This window comes from Lampetra fluviatilis, chromosome 13, assembly GCF_964198595.1.
Source record: "Lampetra fluviatilis chromosome 13, kcLamFluv1.1, whole genome shotgun sequence".
NCBI lineage: Eukaryota > Metazoa > Chordata > Hyperoartia > Petromyzontiformes > Petromyzontidae > Lampetra > Lampetra fluviatilis.
In genome coordinates, this window is record NC_136287.1 from 484343 (window position 1) to 502921 (window position 18579).

The 18579-nt window shown below is 54.1% G+C and overlaps 1 protein-coding gene across 1 annotated transcript in view; it reads right to left on the minus strand.

Moving 5' to 3' along the window:
- Positions 1–1090: 1090 nt before the first annotated feature.
- The window catches only part of LOC144935370 (semaphorin-6B-like), a 35382-nt gene continuing 17893 nt past the window's right edge, over positions 1091–18579 (minus strand). Inside the window, exons 10-18 of the mRNA XM_078861942.1 lie at positions 17746–17963; positions 17217–17348; positions 15521–15676; positions 11042–11209; positions 9085–9219; positions 8648–8722; positions 8184–8242; positions 4214–4234; positions 1091–3065 (exon numbers count right to left, since the gene is read on the minus strand). Coding sequence (XP_078718068.1) covers positions 2131–3065; positions 4214–4234; positions 8184–8242; positions 8648–8722; positions 9085–9219; positions 11042–11209; positions 15521–15676; positions 17217–17348; positions 17746–17963 — 1899 coding nt within the window. The 3' untranslated portion in view covers positions 1091–2130. The remainder of the gene's footprint in view (positions 3066–4213; positions 4235–8183; positions 8243–8647; positions 8723–9084; positions 9220–11041; positions 11210–15520; positions 15677–17216; positions 17349–17745; positions 17964–18579) is intronic.

Genomic DNA, 18579 nt, shown 5'->3' on the forward strand with positions numbered 1-18579 from the left:
AGTCTAGTAGCTACACCCAGCTCTAGTCCAATAACTACACCCGGCTCTAGTCCAGTAACTACACCCGGCTCTAGTCCAGTAGCTACACCTGGCTCTAGTCCAGTAGCTACACCCGGCTCTAGTCTAGTAGCTACACCCGACTCTAGTCTAGTAGCTACACCCGACTCTAGTCCAGTAGCTACACCCGGCTCTAGTCTAGTAGCTACACCCGACTCTAGTCTAGTAGCTACACCCGACTCTAGTCTAGTAACTACACCCGGCTCTAGTCTAGTAGCTACACCCGACTCTAGTCTAGTAACTACACCCGGCTCTAGCCCAGTAGCTACACCTGGCTCTAGTCTAGTAGCTACACCCGGCTCTAGTCTAGTAGCTACACCCGGCTCTAGTCCAATAACTACACCCGGCTCTAGTCCAGTAACTACACCCGGCTCTAGTCCAGTAGCTACACCCGGCTCTAGTCTAGTAGCTACACCCGGCTCTAGTCCAGTAGCTACACCTAGCTCTAGTCCAGTAGCTACACCCGGCTCTAGTCCAGTAACTACACCCGACTCTAGTCTAGTAGCTACACCTGGCTCTAGTTTAGTAGTTACACCTGGCTCTAGTCTAGTAGCTACACCTGGCTCGTCTAGTAGCTACACCCGACTCTAGTCTAGTAGCTACACCTGACTCTAGTCTAGTAGCTACACCCGACTCTAGTCTAGTAGCTACACCCGGCTCTAGTCTAGTAGGTACACCCAACTCTAGTCTAGTAGCTACACCCGGCTCTAGTCTAGTAGCTACACCCGGCTCTAGTCTAGTAGCTACACCCCAAAATTATGAGCCCCATGCCCTCCGCACACGAGGCCGTGGCCTCGCTACGCAAGCGATGTCATTAATGGTGCCAGTGGCGCGCACGACCTTCACTCCCTACATCGCGTCTCACGCGGAGCGGCAGAGCAGCCAACTAGGGGATAGGGGGATGGGGAGTTTAACATCAGGGGTCATGTGGGTCCCACCATTTTGTGCCAGTGACATATCACACGTGTCATACCGTGTTGGGAGTGGGATTGCAGTGACATCACAATTGTGCGCCATGATAACGTGATAGACAATCACATTTTCTATTTATTTATTAAAGACACTTTAGACTTGTGTGCTCGACACAGCTACAAGAGAAGAGCTGCCCATCTTTCAGTGCCTCGAATCACGCCACTCTTCCACACACCCCTCCCCTTATCGCAAGGGGGATCCGACTTGACCAGTATTGTGAACCCCATATCTCACAGGATCGCTGGGGTCAAAGATTCGGACTTCAGATAGTGAAACAGAGGTCTTGCTTACCTTTTGACCCTCAATAGATCCCAATAATCAATAATAAATAAATTAATTACTAAACAACCAACAAAGAGGGCTCACAGTGGGGGATTAAAAACAAGGTCCCCCACACATTGGGGTCAGGGAGTCCAGGGGGGACCCAGGCCCCCCCAGCATAATTTTTCACTGAATGTTTTTGAGGTTACTGGTAAACTGGAGTGGTCACGCAACTGACGAGTCCTAGCCACAACAGAAGCGAGAGGTATACTGGATGTCATGTTCTGGGCAAGGAAATGCTTTCTGGGTCGCCAACCCCCCAGGGGGCCCCAATGGGGGAGGTCCTGCTTTTGCTAGGGTCTCAGCCCAGAGGAGTCTCAATTTTGCTAGGATAGTCCTGGTAGTCTCATAATGGCCATGTTCTGGTCTCGTGCCCGACTCATGACGACTCAGACGAAGGGCAGAGATACCTGAGTAGTGGGCGGAGTTACCTGAGCAGTGGACAGAGCGACCCGAGCAGTGGGTGGAGCTACCTGAGTATTGGGCGGGGTTACCTGAGTCGTGAGTGGGCTCGTGGTCGAGTGGACATGGCTATGTAAATGTGAGCAGGAGCTGACAGAGGAAGATAGGTGGCTGCCAGCTCACCCCCTTGGTTCCTGGTTGAGTTTCACAGATACATGGCAGCCTTACACCAAAACCTCCTGGGTCCGTGAGTCCACAGCTCCTCCTGAACGGCTCGCAGATGAGACCGGGTTTGGTCAAGTTCAGTTTTGAGTCCAGGTCTCCCTGAGTGAGTCCCCTCCGTCACCGTTACACGAATGCCTGACCCCCTGGGTTCCCTCAGGGGTCTCCTCGAGGATCTGAGTCTAGCATTGGTGTTTGTGTTGTGGAGTGGGAGTGGAGTAGGCGGGTCCGGGGTTTGGGCTTAGGGGGTGATTGGTTTGGGGGGGAGTGAATGTGGTCACTTTTGGGGTGGAAGCTGGAGTTCGAGTCAGGGGCAATTGTGGGGTCAGGATCGAGATTGGGGTCATGATTGGAACAGAGGTCAGGATTGGGGTCAGAGTATAGGTTAGGGTCAGTGTTGGGGTCGAGGTCGAGGCCAGGTGAAGGGTCGCCCCCGTGCCGCTGGATGGGAGTGATGAGGGCGCACGGGACACGACGGAGACGTGGCCGTGGCGAATACCCGGTTGGGGACACGGGTCGCTCCCCCTCCTCTCCCTCCTCATCTTCTTCATCATCACACCCTCCTCCTCCTCCACCTCCTTCTCCACATCCTCCTTCACCTTCTCCACCTCCTCCTCCCTGCTCTACCCGTGCACGGGGGGCCCCTCTCTCCACGCCGGCCCCAGGGCCCTGACCCCGCTTGGGGTTGGCACCGGGAACCCCCTTGGGCCGCATCTCGGGGGTAGCATCTGGTGTGGGGAGCCCCAGCAGCAGCAGCTGACGCAGGGGCCCCGCGGCGGGGGGTGTCCAGGGCGAGCCGGGGTCTGGCCGGGGTTCGTCCGGAGAACCTTGGGGCCCATCCTCGGGCGTTCCCCCCCCATCTCCTTGACGTCTCCACAACCGGAGGCGCTCCCCCCAGGGGCGGCTGCGGGATGGGGGGGGGCGCTGGCAAGAAGGGCGGCGGCGGCAATGTCGGGAGGCGACGGGCAGGGCCAGGGCGACCCCCAGGAGGAATGCGCCCAGCGAGCAAGGAACCAGCAGGGAGGCAGGGACCCTGAGGGGGGGGGGGCCCTCTCCCAGGCCCCCCGATACGCGGCGCTCCCGGATGAGACCTGCAGCAACCACACGACACCGCCGCCCGTTAACAAAGATGGACGCTTAGTTGGGATAGTCAGCCATGCCTACAAACTGCAAGTATGTTTTAAACATCCCGTCTGCCACGCATGAAGGAGGCAGTGCATCGTTTAGTTATTGCGTTATTCATTCTCCACAATGAGAATACATTTTCTTCGACTGATTATTCTGCGTTATGAATGCAGAGATTTGTGTTGAGCCAGGACCCATGTCTAACAGACGGGGCTCTTGCCAGTAACATCTGGGAGTTGAAGAAAGGTGGCTCTATTGATGAGGCACTGAATGTTGAAACTGGTCCAGAGAATGCTTGCGCTGGGATTATGCACTCCCAGAAAGAAGGCTGTGTGGCTGGTGGGAAGTGTAAAACATGCTTTTGTTTTTTGACGTGGAGTGAACCGATACAGGAAGCAGGAGGTGGTGTAGCGCCTGCTGGTTTACGCGTCGGTGACCTTCACCCAATGTGGAGTTCACGGCCACCATATGCCCGGGGCCTGTTGTGCACGTGCCGTGTCCTGGCAACTCATCGTATTCTCCAGAGCGATAAACCTCAAGGACCTGTGACTGGTACTCTGTGAACTGGAGGAGGTGCCACATGACCATGGGGGCAAACTGTGGGACATAGTGCTGTTGTTAGTTTTAATTGTTGCCTCGACACACTTCGCCATTCAGGATAAGGGGACTCCCCACTGACACCCCACTTAGTTACTTTTGGTGGTATTGGTGGGGTTAATCAAGGGGGATTCTTTTCAGCCAAGTTTTGGTATTTTGTGTGGGTGGACGTGGCGAAATATAAACCCCCATTTCCGCCACAGATGGAGCACATGGTGGCGGAGAATGCTTCAGAACCAAATTAGCCCAGCCTGGAGTCCACCGTTATGCCACAAATGTAACCAAGCGATGGGCCGCTTCGTATCGATATTCCTGGGCTTCCCTGCTCGCTGTCCCACTGGATCTCCGGGCAGCAGCAGGCGACCCCACGTGACTCCACATGACCCCACCAATTAACACAGATACCAGACTGTCGCTTTTGGGTGCTCAATATGAGGGTCACAGGGTCACAAGAGGGGTCATGAAAGGTCACATGGTCATGTGAGGGTGGTGGAGACTGGTGCAACTGCTGACTAACCCGTCTCTGTGATGCATTCATCTGTAACACGGACACACACACATAGAGGCATTAAACACACGCACAGAGGCATTCACCATTAAGAGAGAGGCATATACAAAAATACAAATAAATGTGTATACATCCCATCGGCCACCAAGGCCTTCTTCCTTTTCTGAGTGCAAAATCCGAGCAAAGTCAGGCTTGCTCACTGGCGGAGCCAGGATTTCCAGGTAGGAGGGGGCAGCCCCTCCAGCTATGAAAAATGAGTTGTTTTTAGTAAGGACTTGTCCATTGCTTTTTATTCTATTGCGTGTGCGGCGATGGCGCAGCCATCGATCGAGGATTGAATTCGAACCGTGTGTGATCGGTATCACGCTGGCTGAAGGTATGGCTTCAGGGAAGTCGTGTAATGTTTACGCAACTGCGCACAATTATGTGAGTCACTTATAACCGCTTTGCCGTTACTTATTGCCAATTATGGACTCAGACTATTGTCCTATCATCTCATAGAGTCCCTGGCACATAATATGCTACACAGTGGCAGTGGGGGTCGCAAAATGCCGATTTATTACAAATAAACCCCAATGATCCGATCAAAATTAGGGATTTCGATCGGATCATTGGGGGGGCACGTGCTACCCCGTCCCCCCACTGGCTCTGCCAGTGGGCTTGCTTGAACCAATGCTGGTGAATTGCCAGATGCTTATCAGCAAGGATCCTCTCCGTTAGATGTGGGTCCTAGTTCGATGCAAAGCTATAAAATATAGCAATTACATGTTATATATAACAATTATATAATGTGGTTATAATTAGCATCAGCCATGATCAATCCACCCCTAGATGAAGGCCTCCCCCCAAGTATGTTTAAGGTTCGAAAGTGTGGTATCTGTGTCTGGCTGTCTCTGTGAGTCTGGTTGGGGGAAGGGCTTAGGGCGAGTCTCTGTATGGCGAGTACTCTGCACTCTCTAGCACGGTGCCCCATCCCATTGCCAGATGGGGGGAGCGAGGGAGGCGGGGGGGCGTTCCTCCTGTGTTTGCGTTGCCCTTGTGGAGCCACACAGCAGCAGCTGCCAGTGTCACCGAGTGGGACTCGGGCGTCTACACACACATAGAGACATTGATACCCCGTATAGCCTTAACAGACTGCTGGGGCAAGTGTTCTTGGTGAGCAACTATGAAGGCCGGTGCGGTCAATGGGTGGGTGGCCAACGCTGCGTCCGGCCGCCTTTGTCTCCCCAGGGCCGATGTTTACACACTGCACCAGGTACTCATTGAGACTGAGTCGACCTCGGAGAGGCATAGAACTGGTTCAGATAATTACCACCAGTATTGGTGGCAGTGAGTGGGAATCAGAATCTTTGTTTATCCGAGATAAATCAAACTCGGCTAACTAGTTTCGTAGTGCAGCGCGCTAAACACTGTGCCACCATTTCTCCTATAAATAGAGATAAACACATAGACACAAAGTCACATAGACACGCACACTCACATACATAGACGCAGAGACATACAGACACGTACTCTAACACAAAGAACCCCTATATGGCCTGAACAGACTTTTAACTTTTGGGGCAAGTATTGTTAGCAAACACCTATAAAAGCCAGCACGGCAGACGAGGGGGTGGGTGGCCAGCACCACGCATGACCGTCTTTGTCTCCCCAGTGGCGATGTTTACCAGAGGTGGGACAAAGTCATTGTTATGCAAGTCCAAGTCGAGTCGCAAGTCATCAAATTCATGACTCGAGTCTGACTCGAGTCCAAGTCACATGACTCGAGTCCACACCTCTGATGTTTACACACCGCACAAGGTACTCAACCTAGGGGAGGCCCTGGACTGGTTCAGATAATCGCCACTGGCGTTGGTCGTGAGCGGGTTTGTAGCACAGCGCGCGAACCGCTACATCATTGCTCCCCTAACACACAGACACACACACACAGACACACACACAGACACACACACACACACACAGACACACACACACAGACAAATACCCTAACACACAGACACACACACACAGACACACACACACAGACACACACACACAGACAAATACCCTAACACACAGACACACACACACAGACAAATACCATAACACACAGACACACACACAGACACACACACAAACACACAAATACCCTAACACACAGACACACACACACAGACACACACACAGACACACACACACGCACAGATGCACAAGTACCCTAACACACAGACACACACACACAGACACACACACACAGACAAATACCCTAACACACAGACACACACACACAGACACACACACAGACACACACACAGACACACACACACAAACACACAAATACCCTAACACACAGACACACACACACAGACACACACACAGACACACACACACACACAGACACACACACACACACAGACACACACACACAGACACACACACACAGACACACACACACAGACACACACACACGCAGACAAATACCCTAACACACAGACACACACACACAGACACACACACAGACACACACACAGACACACACACAGACACACACACAGACACACACACAGACACACACACAGACACACACAAATACCCTAACACACAGACACACACACACAGACACACACACAGACACACACACACAGACACACACACAGACACACAGACACACACACACAGACAAATACCCTAACACACAGACACACACACACAGACAAATACCCTAACACACAGACACACACACACAGACAAATACCCTAACACACAGACACACACACACAGACACACACACAGACACACACACACGCACAGATGCACAAGTACCCTAACACACAGACACACACACACAGACACACACACACAGACAAATACCCTAACACACAGACACACACACACAGACACACACACACACACACAGACACACACACATGCACAGATGCACAAGCACCCTAACACACAGACACACACACACAGACACACACACACAGACACACACACACAGACACACACAAATACCCTAACACACAGACACACACACACAGACACACACACAGACACACACACAGACACACAGACACACACACACAGACAAATACCCTAACACACAGACACACACACGCAGACAAATACCCTAACACACAGACACACACACACAGACAAATACCCTAACACACAGACACACACACACAGACAAATACCATAACACACAGACACACACACAGACACACACACACAAACACACAAATACCCTAACACACACACACACACAGACACACACACAGACACACACACACACAGACACACACACACAGACACACACACAGACACACACACACGCAGACAAATACCCTAACACACAGACACACACACACAGACACACACACAGACACACACACACAGACACACACACACAGACACACACACAGACACACACACACACGCACAGATGCACAAATACCCTAACACACAAACACACACACAGACACACACACACAGACACACACACAGACACACACACACAGACACACACACAGACACACACAAATACCCTAACACACAGACACACACACACAGACACACACACAGACACACACACACAGACACACACACAGACACACAGACACACACACACAGACAAATACCCTAACACACAGACACACACACACAGACAAATACCCTAACACACAAACACACACACACAGACAAATACCCTAACACACAGACACACACACACAGACACACACACAGACACACACACACGCACAGATGCACAAGTACCCTAACACACAGACACACACACACACACACAGACACACACACACAGACAAATACCCTAACACACAGACACACACACACACACACAGACATACACACACACACACACAGACACACACACACGCACAGATGCACAAGCACCCTAACACACAGACACACACACACAGACACACACACAGACACACACACAGACACACACACACGCACAGATGCACAAGCACCCTACCTGCACACTCCTCCATTCCGCTCGTGTCACCGTAGGCAACATCCTGTTCAAACGGCTCCCTGGTGGGTCCAGCAACACACAGACACACACAGACACACACACAGACACACACACAGACACAGACACACACACAGACACACACACAGACACACACACAGACACACACACAGACACACACACAGACACAGACACACACACACACACAGACACACACACACAGACACACACACAGACACAGACACACACACAGACACAGACACACACAGACACACACATACGGACATGATGGAGATGGTGGTCAGAGCTGTAATGGTATTATTGGTGATGGTGGTGCTGAATGTGATATCCATGGTGGTGATGACAAAAGTTGTGGTAGCGGTGGTGGTGGTGATGGTAGTGGTGAGGATGGTGGTGGTTAGTGTGGTGGTGAGGGAGCCCCCTTCGCTGCACGACACCTCCCTCACCTGGCCCTGGGGTCCAGGCGCTGGCACGACCCCCTGACCCAGCCGCAGTAGGGGTCCCGCGCAGCCACACACGCCCTGCACACCCCCACAGCACAGAGCCCCCACCCCCATACACAACACGGGGGTCATTCTGCCCTTCCTCATTCACTGCTCCCTCAGCCATCACTCACCCCTCACTCCTGCATCTCTACTCAACGCCCAGATTTCTCCTACCCATCCCATCACCGCCCCTCACGAACCAACATCCCCACATGCCCCATCACCACATGCCCACCACTGCCCCATCACCACAAGCCTCATCACCGCCCCATCACAACAAGCCTCATCACCACATGCCCCATCACCACACGCCCCATCACCACAAGCCTCATCACCGCCCCATCACCACAAGCCTCATCACTGCCCCATCACTACAAGCCTCATCACCGCCCCATTACCTCCGGCAGGTAGCGTGGCGCTCGCAGCGGCTGAGCGGGAGCCGCACGAGGCAAGAGGAGAAGGCGACGAGCAGCGCGTGGGACGCAGCGTCCACGGAGAGTGCAACGATGCGTGCACCCCCAGACTCCCCGCACCTATGCACGCACACGCATAGACATACACGCACCCACGCAAATACATGCATGCACACACACACACACATCAATAACAATGTAATATAGTTGAAGACTCTTGGACGCCGGGGTTGGAGACACACGTATTTATTCCGAGATATTTGGCACAATCACGGACATACAACACTGGAGGGGGTATCGGCCCCCTCACCTGGCTAGCTGGGGATACACTTGCTAGTTATGCCTAACCTACCTCCTAGTCCTCCACTAACGGGCTAGGGGAGGCTGTCTGGCCCGACACTGGTAAGTCGGGCTCACGGTACCCGGAGTCCCAGACCAGCTCTGATAAGAGCACCGGCTCTGGCTCTCGGGACCACGCCGCTGGCTCGGTCCTGCGCGGCCCTGACAAGGGCGGCGTCCCAGGGGAGTCCAGGGCTCTAGCTAGACGATCTTCGGTCTTCACTGGTTTAGCTTTAACATTCTGCCCCGAGCCCTCTGACACATCCCCCTTTATACTCCACCCCCGCTGAGGGGTGGGGCCCCGGGCTGCCTGGTGCGGACGTCGTTGAGAGCACCCCCCCCCCGTGCACTCACGTAGCCCCGCCCACTGTGTTTGTTTCCCATAAGCTGCCATGCATTACGGCTCTCTCTCTAACACCCCTACACATGTATATTTGTTGTTGTTAATTCCTCGTTTTCTATGCGGTTCCCTTCCTTTTACCCTCGTCGATTCTGTGTATATTACGTGATTGTATTTCTTATCGGTCGCCGGTCATTTATTGAGGCACACCTTTTCGATGTTTTACAGTTGTGTTACAGCCGGGACGGCTGTGTGTTTATACAGGGGGGGGTGTGATGTAGTGACATAGGATGTCACTACTGTGTCGGCCCGTACGAGGGCTGGGGGCCCCAAGGGGGTGCTTGGGGGGTCACGAGGTGGAGGGACCCAGACCTTCCCGTGAGGTGGGGGAAGGGAGGCGTGGCCTGGGAAGGGAGGCATGGCCTGGGCAGAGCCGGCCACGCCTGGGCGGAGCCGCCACGCCTGGGCGGATATAAGCAGGGTGTGGATGCAGAGCGGGGCTGTTGAACTCCGAAGTGAAGACGACATCATCGGTCCTCAAGTCCCGGGTCGTCGTCCTGGACCAGGCAGCCCGTTGCCTGCCTGGTCCACTCTGTGTCGTGTTCCAGAGTGTTAGTGAGTTGAGGAAGGTGGTCACCACCTCATGTACAGTGTTATATTACTTACCGTTTAATAAATAGTGTTGCCTCCAAGCTGTGTGTGTGTGCACATAATTTGAACCCGCTACACCAGTAGCAAAACATGAATAAGAATAGGTTTTACCTATTCTTATATATATATTTTTTTCCTTGCAAAAGGTTTCAGTTTGGCGTTTTAACATGTTAACACCTGTTTTATTGCCAGAAAGGATAAAACCTATTCTCATATTTTGCTGCATTGTAACTGCCCGGTGCTCCGCTGGTTGTTGTGAGTGTTGGTCCTATGCCTTACCCTGTTGTTGGAGGGCAATTGCCTCTAACTGCCCAGTAGCGTCCTTCACGAGTCATTGGTAAGGCCACTCAGCTCCATATCCTCATCAGTCCATTTCTTCTCTAGCCCATACCGAGACCATTTAGTCCGCTCTATCCAGCCAAACAGAATCTGCTTGGTCATGCGGTGGTTGGGCGTGCAGCCGACATGATCCAGCCAACACAGCCTCACCTGCCGGAGGAGCTCACAGATGATGAGACTGTGCACATATATTTCAAGGATCCGAAAGCTCACACAGACACACAGACACAGTCACAAGTTGTGGCCCCGTTCTGGTGTTGAGCTATGACTCACACTCGGGGGTTGAACGCCTCCAGCTGTTCCAGCACCACAGCCGAGCCCTCCAACTCCAGGGGGGGCAACGCCTTGATCACGTGGCCGCCCTCTGAGCCCACGAACAGCACCGTCTCATTGCCGTAGGGACCCGCGCTCGTATCCACGGCAACGTGGGTCAGCCTCCACCTGCGCCACGGCAATAGGTGGGTACCCAGACAAACGTACAGATACACGGAGACAAATATACACCAGGAAACCCACACAATGCTAGGGCAGATGCTGTTAGCGAGCACTTATTAAGGCTTGCATGGCACATGAGGGGGCGGTGTGGCTAGAACCACATACAGTACCGTCATACACACAGGCACACCTCCACACCTCTACACGCCCCTACACGCCCCTGCATACCCCTACAAACCCCTTCAACAACCGGCATTGGCCACTAAGTGGCGGTGATGTCATCACGACGCTTGTGCCAGGCTATGTGCATGTTGAGGCCACGTAAAGTGGCGAACGCCCGCTGGCACGAGGCCACAGGGCAGACCCAGGTGCCACAGGTCGACTGACTGAGATGACTGGCTGATGCACCACCTGTGCCCCTACTGTGCCAACTTGCTGTGCTTTAGCTACCCAGCGCTCCGCTCGTTGTGAGAATTGCTCCTCCGCCCTCCATTGTTGTTGGAGGGCGACTGTCTCCAACTGGCCAGTAGCGTCTTTCACGAATCTCCTCCACAGAGGCCGATCTTGACACCGCTGGTATCATTCATCAGCAAGTCCACTGAGCCCCACATCCTCCTGTACCACATCACTCCATCTCTTCTCTAGCCCGTGCTGCGCCTGTTTAGCCTCCTCGATCCGGCCAAACAAAAGCTGTTTTGGCATGTGGTGGCTAGGCATGCGGGCTACATGACCCAGCCAACGCAGCCTTGCTTGCTGGAGGAGCTCACTGATCGGACTTTGTCCAGATCTTTCAAGCATTTGTGAGTTCGTCACAAAATCCAGCCTGGTTAAACCCAGGATGGATTGTAGGCAGGCCAGCCTAAATGTTTCTAGCCAGCGAAGATGTTCCATGAGAAGGGTCCACGTTTCGCAAGCGTAGATAAAGTAGGGCATAACTGTGGCCGAGAAGACCTGAAGCTTCATGTGGAGCGACAGACCAGGTAGCTTCCACACAGCGTTACGCAACCGATGAAAAGATAATGCCGCTCGACTGATTCGGAGTGAGAACTCTGCTGTCAAACCGGAGCCGGTCATGAGCACACTGCCCAGGTATGGGAAACTCTCCACTCTTTCACAACTGCCCCATCACCAATTGGGAGTTGTGGGTGTGGAGTGTCCGATGGTACAAAATACCTAGGCAGGTGCTTAGTTTTGGCGGGGCTGATGGTAAGGCCCCACCTCTTAGTGGCAAGCTCCAGGTTCAGCAGCAGCACCTCCAACCCCTCCTCTGAGTGAACAACAATTACCAGGTCATCGGCATACATAACATGATTGAGCAATAGGGAGCCATCCCTTGACCGCACCCGGGCATCGATCAGCCTCCCATTGTATCTGTACCAGATGGAAATTCCTCCGGCATAGCTATTGAAGGCTTTACGAACTACATGGTCGAAAGAGATGTGAAATAATGTGGGAGCCAGAGGACATCCCTGTCGCACCGCAAGGTGTACAGGGAATGGCTCCGACTCCAGGCCACGTAGTTTTACCCGGGCCGGCTCACCATCATGAAGATTCTTAATTATCGTCAGCAGAGGGGTCAGGGACTCCGAAAGCACGAAGAACAACCCAGAGCCCAGGCCTACTGATTGTATCATAGGCCTTGACCAGGTCAATAAAACAGAGATGTAGGTCTTGTTGGAATTCCCTACATCTCTGCTGTAGCAGATAGACAGAAAATATGGCATCTGTGCAGGACCACCCTTTCCTGAAAGCGTATTGGGGCTCCACAAACCTCTCCTCGGAGTGCTTAGCAAGGCGATGTTGAATAATCCTTGCCAGTACCTTTCCCGGCACACTGAGGAGTGAGATGCTCCTGTAGTTGTTACAGTCTGTGCGGTCCCCCTTCTTAAAGAGGGGGACCACCAGGGCATCCTTCCAATCCTGCAGAACCCGTCCAGTGGTCCAGACTGTTGTTATGATGTCATGTAGGGTGGTCTGTGCACAAACGCTACCCTCCCTCAGCATTTCGCTTGGGAGATCATCTCTGGCCGGTGCTTTTCCTGGTCTCAGACTCTGGATCGTCTTCAGTACTTCCTCAACAGATGGGACCTCAGCCAGCCACTCACAGGGGGTGACTTCTTCTTCCAATATTTGAGGCACCGCAGCCTCAGCAGGGTCATCCCCACTTTGTCCCACGTTGTTTCCAGGCTGAGGGATCTCCCCTCCCCTAGGACCTCACAGAAATGCTCAGCAAATCTGCAAACCTGTTCCCGGGGGTTAGAGATTGGATCACCGTTCTTTCCCCTAATGATGGTAATAGGTATGGCGCTGCAGGTTACTTTTTTGATGGAGTTAAAGAGCGATTTGTGATTGCAGGCCATTGAGGCAGACTCCATCTCCTCGGCAACCAGCGACCACCACCCATCCTTGCAGCGCCTCACGGCTCTCCGAACCTCCGAGCGAAGGCTGCGGTAAGCCTCCTCATTCTCCGACGTGGAATGCTATAGACGATGAGAGTGGGCCTGTCGCCTTTTCTCAGCCAGCCTGAACATCTCCTCTGTCAGCCAGGGTCTCTGGAGAGGTCTGGACCATGTACCCAAAGCAGCCATTGCAGCTACAGGAGCCAACCCCAGCCGCAAGCGATGATGGAATTCTCACTTGCAACTTTCAAAAGCTAGCTGAGACCATGCCACTATGGATTTTAATGGGGTCCTGTGTGTACACCCACCACCGGAGTGGAAGAATGGCAGGCGCATCTTACAGATGATAAGTTGATGGTCAGTGGACAGATCAGCTCCACGGTAGGTCCTGGTATCAAGGATATGGGCCCACATCCGCTGTTCCGTCACTATGTAGTCCAGCAGATGTTATTGCTTAGACCCGGCATGCATCTGTAATGTGAGGGTATATCCGGGTGGTTGATCACACATCGTTATGATGATTGGCTCTACCGGTCCAGGCCCATAGCCAATGGGGAGAGGTCTAGGGGTGTGGCCATGACGTAATGGGAAGGTGACACCTGGAAGGAGATGATTGGATCTGCTGGCTTTAGCCACAGCCAATGGGGGGACGAGTTAGGGGCGTGGTCCTGGGATCGTAGGATGGAATCTGGAAGATTCCATGGAGGTTACCCAGGACTGGTGGAAAGGTACCACGTGACCCAGGTATTAAAAGTGGTGGAGACGGGTAACACGTGGTCAGATCTGGAACGAACGAAGGGTGAGGCCACGCAGGAGCGGGGGTCCAGGCCTGCCACGTGGCAGCAAAAGTCTCTCTCCCTCCCTCTCATGCTGTCTGTCAACAGCGTGAAGGAGTAAGACAGTAGTGGAGTTTATATGAAGAGAGCTGTGAACGAAAGAGAAATAAAGAACCTGATTACAGAAGTCGCTTCCACGACCTTTATTACACATCAATGATGTGTGGATGCGCTGATGCCGGAACAGCGTGTTGGTAATTACAAGCCCATGGGCTGCACAAAAATCTAGCAGCCTCCTGCTGTTGTTATTGAGCTGATCTGGCCCATGCCTTCCAATCACTCCAGACCAGGTGCCAGCATCATGACCAACTCGGGCATTGTAGTCACCCAAACAAGATGACTCTATCCCGATGGGCTACTTTAGCCAACACCTGTGACAGGAGGTCATAAAAGGTATCTGACTCATCGGCCTTGCCTGAATCCCTCCACGGATGTTCGTCTTCGGTGGGGGCATAAGTAACCATGACCACCGCTCCTCGCCTCTAGTTGATGGGAAGGCGAGCCCAAAGTAGCCTGGGGCTTACAGCTTCCCACACCTCACCGCCACGCTCCCACGCCCCCTTCATTCTTTTGTTCAGAAGAAGAGCTACTCCCTGTTGTTTGGCAGTCTCCTGTCCCGAGTAGAGGACTGTCCACCCCTCATGGTGGCAGCAGCTAGAGCCAGTCCACCGGACCTCCGGAATACCACAGAGATCCAGGCGGTACCGGTCCAGCTCCCAACAGAGGAGTGGCAGCCTCTTCTCTGCAGTGAGCGTTAGAACATTCCGCGTGGCCACCAAGAGGTTTTTTGTTGTTTCTGGAGGAGCCCCGAGGGTAAAGATTCAGTCTCCTGGCTCCGCCAAATGGGGTTTGGCCAGGAGACGTCATAGACGCCTGTCCCTCCGGGGCCTCCGGCACAAGCTTATTAATTCAAACTTTCAGTCGTGGTTTTGTGGTCATTAATTGAAGGTGGAGGGGTTACCAGCCCCTCCACTGCCCTACACACAGATGCCTGCACTCCCCTACACTCCCCTTCACACCCCTACACTATTCCACACACTGACACCTGCATTCTGCCGCACACCGACAACTGCTGCACGCACCGGTCGATGGAGCGGATGAGCCAGGGGTGTGAGCCCAGGCTACCCACGGTTTCATCCAGCAGTGGATGGGACTTGACAAACTGGAGCGTCTCCTCGGGGAACTCGGCAGAACTGTGGAACCCTCTCGCGCATGGGTCCCCAACGCAGCAGCCGGGCCTGGGGTGGGGGCCCGGGGGGGGGGGGGACGACAGAGGGAAGCCCAGCAGGTGAGCCCAGGTGTGTTCCAGATGGGTGGCAGGGTGAGTCTGCGTGAGCGCAGGTGAGCCCTGCAGTGTTCACAGAGTGCAGATGAGTCCAGGAGTGTTCACAGAGTGCAGGTGAGTCCAGGAGTGTTCACAGAGTGCAGGTGAGTCCTGGAGTGTTCACAGAGTGCAGGTGAGTCCAGGAGTGTTCACAGAGTGCAGGTGAGTCCTGGAGTGTTCACAGAGTGCAGGTGAGTCCTGGAGTGTTTACAGAGTGCAGGTGAGCCCTGGAGTGTCTACAGAGTGCAGGTGAGTCCTGGAGTGTTCACAGAGTGCAGGTGAGTCCAGGAGTGTTCACAGAGTGCAGGTGAGTCCTGGAGTGTTCAGAGTGCAGGTGAGTCCTGGAGTGTCCACAGAGTGCAGGTGAGTCCTGGAGTGTTCACAGAGTGCAGGTGAGTCCAGGAGTGTTCACAGAGTGCAGGTGAGTCCAGGAGTGTTCACAGAGTGCAGGTGAGTCCAGGAGTGTTCACAGAGTGCAGGTGAGCCCAGGAGTGTTCACAGAGTGCAGGTGAGTCCAGGAGTGTTCACAGAGTGCAGGTGAGCCCTGGAGTGTTCACAGAGTGCAGGTGAGCCCAGGAGTGTTCACAGAGTGCAGGTGAGTCCTGGAGTGTTCACATAGTGCAGGTGAGTCCTGGAGTGTCTACAGAGTGCAGGTGAGTCCTGGAGTGTTCACAGAGTGCAGGTGAGTCCAGGAGTGTTCACAGAGTGCAGGTGAGTCCTGGAGTGTTCAGAGTGCAGGTGAGTCCTGGAGTGTCCACAGAGTGCAGGTGAGTCCTGGAGTGTTCACAGAGTGCAGGTGAGTCCAGGAGTGTTCACAGAGTGCAGGTGAGTCCAGGAGTGTTCACAGAGTGCAGGTGAGTCCAGGAGTGTTCACAGAGTGCAGGTGAGCCCAGGAGTGTTCACAGAGTGCAGGTGAGTCCAGGAGTGTTCACAGAGTGCAGGTGAGCCCTGGAGTGTTCACAGAGTGCAGGTGAGCCCAGGAGTGTTCACAGAGTGCAGGTGAGTCCTGGAGTGTTCACATAGTGCAGGTGAGTCCTGGAGTGTTCACAGAGTGCAGGTGAGTCCTGGAGTGTTCACATAGTGCAGGTGAGTCCTGGAGTGTTCACATAGTGCAGGTGAGTCCTGGAGTGTTCACAGAGTGCAGGTGAGTCCTGGAGTGTTCACAGAGTGCAGGTGAGTCCTGGAGTGTTCACAGAGTGCAGGTGAGCCCTGGAGTGTTCACAGAGTGCAGGTGAGTCCTGGAGTGTTCACATAGTGCAGGTGAGCCCAGGAGTGTTCACAGAGTGCAGGTGAGCCCAGGAGTGTTCACAGAGTGCAGGTGAGTCCTGGAGTGTTCACATAGTGCAGGTGAGTCCTGGAGTGTTCACAGAGTGCAGGTGAGTCCAGCAATGTCCACAGAGTGCAGGCGAGTCCTGGAGTGTTCACAGAGTGCAGGTGAGTCCTGGAGAGCTCACCTGGGCGTGGGAAGCTTCTCCTCCGGCACGGTCGTCCAGCCGTGGTCTCCGGACCTCGGCTCCTTGAAACGGCCGGAGAACACACGGGCAACCTCCTCCATGTGGAACGCACACACAGCCGATCCGGTGATGCTGCATGCAGACACACACGTACGCACACACCAAAGACAAAGGTCTCCCGTGTAGCCTGAATGGACTTCTGGGGCAAGTGCTGAGGGAAGACCTACGAAGGCCGGCACGGCAACGAGGGGGTGGTGATGTTTACACAGCGCATCAGCTACTCATTCGAGGTTGAGCAGACCTAGCAGAAGCCCAAGACCAGTTCAGCTAATCCTTACTGGTGCTGGCCAGAATCAAGAATCAATCTCGGGTCATTGGGTTCTAAGCGCAGCGTGCTAACCGCTGCGCCACTGTTCCCCACGTGCACCAAAGACACGTGTGCCTATTCAAAGAGATGCTAGAGGGGGCCCCGTCTGCTCGTACCCCACACGTCACCCCAACCCGCTGTGCGCGGTGGGGAGGGTCCCACCTGTTTGCCGGGGTGGTGAAGACCCCGACGAGGAGGTGGGGGCCCCCCGCGGGCTGCAGCCCGACGAGGGCGTGGAGCTCGGGGAAGGGGAAGGGGGGCTCCCCGGGCACGGCACAGGCGAGCGACGCCTTCGCGAACGAGCTCCAGTGGCGGTGCAGCACACGCGGCGAGCCCCCCGCGTCGCTCCGGCACACGCGCGCCACTCGCGACACCACCGCCTGCAAAGACACCGCGGTGGCCCCGAGATATCAGCTCCCTCGCCTGGTTGTACAGGAGGACGTGGGTTCGATCCCGACGACTCCTGCTGTAGAATTGGAGTCTGCATGTCTTTCTCTCTTTTCCTGTGGCAGCGTTTATTTTCCTGCGGCTCCTCCGGTTCCCCACCCCTCCTCCTTTGTATCCCCAATGCTGTTGCTGAATACACACCGCACCAAGTACTGAGTCGACCTTGGGGGGAACCCAGGACAAGTTCGGATATCAATCACCATTGCTGTCAGGTGTCTGCTTGTGCTGGGGTAGGGCAGCATCATCCCACTGTCAGATAGCACCATGAGATATCATCATCGGATATCATGCTGTGTTGGTCGCACTGCTGGGATTGTTATCGTCACCATTCCGCTTGGTTACCCAGGAAACTCAGTCTCGTGACTCCACCTCCTGTATACCAGGCGAGATGTTAACTCCCTCGCCTGGTATACAGGAGGTCGTAGGTTCGACCCCGACCCCGAAGCCTGTATATTTGGAGTTTGCGGTCACTCTCTCTCCACGATTACATCGATTGTTCTACACGTCCTCCGGTTTTACCCTCCGCATTTAGAATCACCATGTGTTTAG